Source organism: Impatiens glandulifera, chromosome 1 (genome assembly GCF_907164915.1).
Source record: "Impatiens glandulifera chromosome 1, dImpGla2.1, whole genome shotgun sequence".
In the NCBI taxonomy this organism is placed as follows: domain Eukaryota; kingdom Viridiplantae; phylum Streptophyta; class Magnoliopsida; order Ericales; family Balsaminaceae; genus Impatiens; species Impatiens glandulifera.
Window position 1 is genome coordinate 58,806,207 of NC_061862.1, and position 7,748 is coordinate 58,813,954.

Consider the following 7,748-nt stretch of genomic DNA (forward strand, 5'->3'; position numbering starts at 1 on the left):
TCCTTTAATTAATATATATATATATATATATATATATATATATATATATATTTTAAATGTAGATTAGGTTAGTCCAGTTATTTAGTAGACTCAATATCTAATTTAATATGGGAATAATGTTAATTTTACCATCGAACTATGGAATATTCACGTACGTATATTACTGAACTAATTTTTGTTCGTTCATACCACTGTAGTTGAGTTTAATATTCATCTATGTCACTGCTAGACAAAGACATCCAAATTCGTTAAGTTTTCCGTTAAATGATGATACGTGTTCACATGTTATTTTTTTAAAATTAATATATATTATATTTTTATTTTTATTTACTATTATAAATAATAAAACTCAATTTACATTTTCAAAGGTATTAATCAAATAAATTATATATTTTGACTTCGTACCTCCCGTCTTGCTGGATCCTGTACCTGCTCATCACTGTGCTCTTGGTAAGGGGACTTTTTTTTATCGGAAACGCTTGATTCCTAGCATTGGAGTTTGATCTCTCAGTCGTTCATTCTGAAAGGCTCAAGAGAAAGAGCATTAGGATCTGGTCTAAGACCGGGATCAGATGCGTTATCTCTTTGTTGCCAGTGGAGACGAAGAAAGACCCGGAAGCGCTATGTCGGGGAGGGCCGAGAAGCGAGAGCGTACTATTGTCCGATCATCAAAACAAAGACAAAAATGAAGAAACTAAGAAACCATTGGTACACGAAAGAAAGGTTTCACCAAGAGTAAGGGAGGAAGTGGCTCTATCGCTCCAGCTGCTACATTCGAAAAAGAATAGCCGGAGAGAGAAGTTACCATTAGGGGTTTCCCGCAGGCATTAGAATTAGACTTTACCGACAGAACGAATATCAGACTTAGAGATTTCTCTCAAACAAGATACCCTCGAGGTTTTGAAGCCGAGCCTTTCCAGCAATGGGGCTTAGGGACCGATATGATGATTGGTTTAGGTAGGGCGGCCGACTTTTTTTTTCGCTCTTCCGGAACCGGTACAGAAATGGGTGCTTTTTCTACGTTGTTTACCTTAGTTACTGGGGGGTTTCGGGGAAGACCTATGTGGGGCACCTTTCGGGTGTGGGCTAAGTATAGGTCTTGTCTGTAGGCGGAATAGAGTACGCCGTTAGGCAATATGGCAAGCAGTAAGTACTGCAATAATTCACTTTATTTTAATTAATATATTTTCAACATTTATTTTTATTAACATTTCTAAATAATAACGCTAATAAAAATAAATGTTAAAAATATATTAATTTTAAAAAAAAGAGTAAATTATTGTTAGTATCTCTCAAAATGTCTATATTGTTTGGTTAATGCCTCTAAAAATATAAAAAATTTATTATTTAGAAATTATGAATAAAAATAAAAATAAAAATATAATATATATTATTTTTTTAAAAAATAACATTTCAATCTCATGTGTCATCATTTAACGAAAAACTTAACGGAATTGAATGTTTTTTTGTCCAGTACTGACATAGATGAACATTAAACTCAACTACAGTGGTATGAACGAACAAAAATTAGTTTAGTGATATACGTGAATATTCCGTTATAGTTCAATGATAAATTTGACATTATTCCCAATTTAATATATCAAAATTTAACAAATGAATACAAAATTGGGAAGAATGTCAATTTTACCTACCAAGTTGTAAGAATGTGTCAAATTTACTTATTAAGTATCAAAATTCTATTTATACCTATTAACTTGTAAAAAAATGTCAAATTTATTTAAAGTAACGGAAATGTTAAACACCGTCAAAAATATCCACATATTTTTTTATTTATTTTTATATTGTCATTACTTTGATTATATTTTTCATTCAAACAAAACATTAAAACTTATTCTTATCCATTCTTTCTCTCTCTTTATCCCACAACTATCAATTTTTCTTCTTTAACTTTTCCCTCTTCATCTCCTCTCTAATATGCAAAGGGATTACGCAGACAAGCCCTTCCTAAAATGAAATTTAGGTCTTATCCTTTTAATCATTATCTTCAACCTCTATCACTAATTTAATTCAAATGGAGACATAAACAAAATTTCTTTATATTATAAATCAAAAATAATTTATATTAAATTGAGTCTTTAAAGTATAAAAAAAAAACTGTAAAATTAAGAACTGAACTACAACAAATTCAACTAAAATGACATTACATAATTCATTTATTCAAAATGAATTATGTGTGACAAAAATTTACTGTCAATTTAATATAATCTATTAATTTTGAATCACATGTAATGTCATTTTAGTTTAACCTGTTGTAGTTATAATTCTTAATTTTATAATTTTTTTGGGTTGTTTTGAAGTTAATCTATTTGGTTAGATATAAAGACTCAATTTAATATAATTTATTTTTAGTTTATAATATAAAGAGATTGTTTTTATCTCTTTTTCTATTTGAATTAAAAGTAGGGATAAAATGATATACGATAATATGATATGTGTCGAGGGATAGAGGTCGAATGAACTGCCTACAAGGATAAGCCTCAGTTTCATTAATTAGTTTTATTTGATGAAAAATAATTTGTCAATACAATCCCTATGCATATTGGAGATGGAGATGGAGATGAAGATAAAGATGGAGAGAGAAAAGTTAGAAGAAAATGGATAATTGTGAGATAAAAAAGAGAAAAAATGAATAAAGAAATATTTAATGTTTTATTTAAATTGAAAAATAATTAAAGTAATGTCAATTTAAAAAAAATGTGGATATTACATGTGGCAAAAAGTTGACGGTGTTTAATATTTCCGTTATTTTAAATAAAATTGACACTTTCTGACAAGTTAGTATATATAAATAGAATTTTGATACTTAATAAGTAAATTTGACACCTTCTTACAAGTTGGTGTGTAAAATTGACATTCTTCCCCTACAAAATTTTGAAATATATATATATTCCAACAACAAGCAAATATTATAATCAACTCAAACTAAACCACTTTAAAGTTCAACTGATACCTTGTTTAATACTTAATTTCCCGACAATAATTTATTCCTTAAGTAGAGCACGACCTCATAGGTCCTCTCTGGGCTAAGAAGAGACATGGAAACCGTCTCTCGCTTCATGCACCTCTCGGCCCATTCTACAATCTTAGGGCACTCTTCCCTCATCTTTAACCCCATCTTTTCCAGTGAATAGAACCACGCGTAAAAAGGAATTAACGTGATGTCTATTGCATCGAAGCTTTCTCCGCCAAAGTAGGCTTTGTCCCCGAGTTCCTCCTCCAACACCTTATAGCACTTCACCAACTCTTTCTTTGCCGCTTCTTGCATTTCCCCCGAGGTAGTCTTAAACGCAAATGCACTTGCTTTGTCATATATCTGTCCCAAAATAATTAATAGTAAGTGAAAAATCTTCACAGTATATATATTAAAAGGATGTAATAATCATGCATGATATATAGACTTACGTTTTGGCCGATGTAATCAATCCAAAACCTGACATGGGCTCGCTCATAAGGGTCGGATGGGAAGAATTGAGAATTTTCAGTCCATACCTCGTCTATGTACTCTAGAATAATGGAAGACTCACAGATAGGTCTTCCGTTGTGGATAAGAACTGGAATTTTTTGGTTAATTGGATTCATCTCCAATAGCAATGGACTTTTGTTACTTAGATCTTGTTCCAAGCGATCATATTCCACACATTTCTCCGCCAAGCCAATTCTCACCTTTGCACCAAATGGACTTGCCATTAGGTCCAACAAAACAACTTTTTGTGCCATGAAAAATGATCCCTTTTTCGAGTTTTTGATATGCAAATGAGTTGTAGGGAGATAGGAACTTGTGGTAAGTATTTATAGGTCACTCTTATAATGTTGTTGGTCTTTGAATTATATTTTGATGACTAATTCATTGCGTAAGATTGTTATTGTCCAACTTTTCAATAAAAAAATAAGTTTCCTATTGACCAAGGCACCGTGCATATACTTTTCTTTGGATGTCAAAAGTCCATTGATTTTGTGAGTGACATATGTGGTGACAACAATGAATAAATTTCAAAACATTTAGGAGAAAATGACCTTGTTGAAAAAAATATGATACAAATTTATAAATAATAGAAATATCAAACTCTTCTTATTGACCAACTTCTCAAAAAATAACTAAAAATCTCAATATTGACCAAGTTACATGCACTCATATATGTATAAATATAAGTATAAATATAAGTATATATAAATTTATGTTTTTTTTTTTCTTTGGTGGCCAAAAGTCATTGATCATAAGTGGTGACAACAATAAATAAATTCACAACACATTTAGTAGACAATGACTTGTTGACGGAAAGAGTTATTGCAAGAATATTGCGGACGATTGAATACAAATATCTAGATTATGTGGTGCACGATTAAAAAAGAAACAAACCAAAGAGGAAGTTGGGAATTTAAACTACTCAAAAGGATTTATGTTACACTTAAATAAATAATTAAAACATCACATCAAACTATAAAGTTCTACATCCATTTCCAATCGGGTAGACAATCATGCATAATTGCATATGCTCATAGACTATCATGAGTGTCTTATGCTCGTAGACTAGTCTAATAATCTGTTTTGGGGGGAAAGAGACACAAAAATGCATAAAAACGTTGTTTAATCAAAAACCAACAAAACCATATCCCAATCCCAAAGAGATCTGACCATAAACTCCCCAAACATTTTAGGGGACTAGGAGAGAATGAGAACCAAGCACCAACGAAAACACTGGCCGTTTATGTGTTTCCAAAAGTGTTGATATACCTAAAAAACAAAATACGTTTCCAATGTTTCTAATCTAGATTTGGATCGAGATCTAGAAAGTGTTACCACATGGGTCATGTAATCTATAAAAAAAACACAAGAAAGAAGAACAAAAGAACACACAGATTTATAGTGGTTCACTCAAATTGAGCTACATCCACTTCAACCATCACTAGATTTCACTATGAAGAAGAAGAAGGAATACAAAGTTTTTGCCTTACACTTTATCTCTCTAAAATTCTGTCTTCCCAATGTAAACCCTTAATAATTACATATTTATAGGGTAAACATTTAGGTAATAAACCTAAATAAATTTGGTCATGGCCCAAACCCAAAACCAAAAATAAAACCCAATAAACTCTAATTAACAATGTAGAGTTTATTATAAGTGTAGGCTCCATAACTCAACAATTTCCTACTTGGAGACTAACTTCATCATCTCTCGATCGGTAGTGGCTTTCCATTCGGTGTCTTAACGAATAAGACCAACTTCAGTTTCTCATTTGTCACAGCTTTCGTCAACATATCAACTGGATTCTCACTCCCGGGAATCTTCTCAAGAGCTAATACTCCATCTTCTAAAGCTGACCGGGTGAAATGATAACGAACATGTATATGTTTCGTCCTGCCATAATAAACATGATTCTTTGCCAAATGAATGGCACTCTGACTGTCGCATCGCAATACACTTCCCTCGTAGTCTTGACCCAATTCTCGCAAAAAGGGTTGTAACCACATCATTTCCTTAGCAGCTTCTGTCACAACAACATACTCTGTCTCACAACTAGAAAGAGCAACAATCTTCTGCAATTTTGAAACCAACTCAGTACCTCCCAGAGTATAAATATACAATGTTGTGCTCTTCCTACTATCAACATTACCACCATTGTCAGCATCAACATATCCTTCCAAACCCATATTAGACTTTCGAAAACACAAATCGAGACCCGTACTTCCTCTTAAGTATCATAGTATCCACTTTACTACTTCCCAATGTTGTATACCCGAATTGCTCATGAATCTGTTAACAACTCCCACTGCATGTTCTATGTCTGGTCTTGTGCAAACCATCGCATACGTAATACAACCAATGGCAGAGGCATACGGAACAGTTGCCATGTAATTTTTTCCCTCTTCTGTTGAAGACGACTGATCTTTAGATAGTCTGAAGTGACTAGCTAAGGGGTAGTAACTGATTTTGCATCATACAAGTTGAAGCCGCTAAGAATTTTCTTCACATATTCTTCTTGTGAAATCTTGAGAACTTCTTCATCCCTGAAAATTCTCATCCCAAGGATTTGTTTAGCAGCACCCAAATCCTTCATTGCAAACTTTTCAGACAACTCTTTCTTGATCTTGTTAATCTCATACAAGCTTGCTCCAGCAATCAACATGTCATCAACGTAGAGAAGAAGAATAATGTACGATTTATCAAAACTCTTGATATATCAGCAATGATTAGCTTCGCACCTCAAAAAATTGTTACTTTTCATGAAACTATCGAACTTCTTGTACCATTGCCTTGGAGCCTGTTTCAAACCATACGGACTCTTCTGAAGCTTGCACATAAGCTCATCTTTTCCTTTGATTTCAAATCCTTCTGGTTGTCGCATATAAATCTCTTCATCTAAATCACCATGAAGAAAATCAATATTGACATCCATTTGTTGAAGATGAAGGTCTTCTTTCACAACCAAACTCAAAATAGTTCTGATTGTCATCAATTTAACTACTGGAGAGAAGATTTCATTATAGTCAATACATTCTTTTTGTTGAAATCCTTTCACAACCAACCTTGCCTTGTACCTCATGGTTTTATCATGTTCTTCTTTAATCCTGAAGATCCATTTGTTGTGAAGTGCTTTCTTTCCCTTTGGCAGCTCAGTGAGCTCCCAAGTCTAATTCAACGTCAAAGAGTCCATCTCATCTTTCATCGCAGACTCCCACTTAACTGATTCATCAGATTTTATTGCTTCCTCAAAGCATTCAGGTTCACCTCTATCTGTCAACAAGATATAGTTCAAAGATGGAGACCACCTCTCAACTGATTTTCGATTCCTTGACGATCTTTTCAACTGTATAACCGGTGTTTGCTGATTTACCTCTAGGGCTACATTCTCAAAAAATTCATCTTCAACAACACATTGTTCTTTTTCGACAGTCGGTATATATTTAGCTGAAAAATCTCTCAAATCGACTATACCACTCTCTTCCAACTTGGAATCACCATCTGATGTCTTCCCAACACAATCTTTGTAGAGAACCTGTTTATTGAAGATAACATTTCTGTTACGAATGATCTTCCGATTTTGATTATCCTAGAAACGATAACCAAACTCAATATCACCATAACCAATAAAAAAACATTTATTAGACTTTGGATCAAGCTTGCTCCTATCACATTCATTAATATGAACATGTGATAAACAACCAAACACTTTCAAATAAGAAAGGTTTACCTTTTTATTTCTCCAGGATTCTTCAAGAATTCTGAATTCAAGAGGAGTAGAGGGTCCCCTGTTTATCAAATAGGTAGCAGTATTAATAGCGTCTGCCCAGAAGGTTTTAGGCAACCCTGCATGCAATCTCATGCTTCTAGCACGCTCGTTCAATGTTCGATTCATTCGTTCAGCTACTCCATTCTCTTGAGGCGTTCGGGAAACAATCTTCACCATACTAATCCCATTCACAGCACAATACTCTTTGAAATCTAAATTGGTATATTCACCCCCGTTGTCGGATCTCAATCACTTAACTTTCTGATTTGTTTCATTTTCAACCAAAGCTTTCCATTTCTTGAAAATAGCAAATACTTCAGACTTGTGCTTCATAAAATATACCCATATCTTTCTTGTCGAATCATCTATAAATGTCACGTAGTATTGTGATCACGCTAATAGAAGAAACATGTGCAGGTCCCCACACATCAGTGTGTACCAACTCTAGCCTTTCTTTCTTGATCTCTTTCCCAATTTTTAAGAAACTCACCCGTTTC

General features: G+C 33.3%; 1 protein-coding gene across 1 annotated transcript; it reads right to left on the reverse strand.

Annotated features, from left to right (window-relative positions):
• Window positions 1–2,949: 2,949 nt before the first annotated feature.
• On the reverse strand, window positions 2,950–3,749 carry LOC124914655 (probable glutathione S-transferase). The gene is made up of 2 exons (XM_047455245.1): window positions 3,424–3,749; window positions 2,950–3,334 (listed from the first exon to the last, which is right to left on the reverse strand). Exons 1-2 carry the CDS (start codon window positions 3,736–3,738, stop codon window positions 2,984–2,986), a joined length of 666 nt encoding a protein of 221 aa, XP_047311201.1. The 5' UTR covers window positions 3,739–3,749; the 3' UTR covers window positions 2,950–2,983.
• Window positions 3,750–7,748: the final 3,999 nt, after the last annotated feature.

Excerpts from the sequence above, each read along its gene's own strand:
- LOC124914655 (XM_047455245.1), bottom strand. The coding sequence starts at position 3,738 with ATGGCACAAAAAGTTGTTTTGTTGGACCTAATGGCAAGTCCATTTGGT. Across the intron at positions 3,335-3,423 it reads TTGATTACATCGGCCAAAAC|ATATATGACAAAGCAAGTGC; the intron begins GTAAGTCTATAT and ends ATTTTGGGACAG.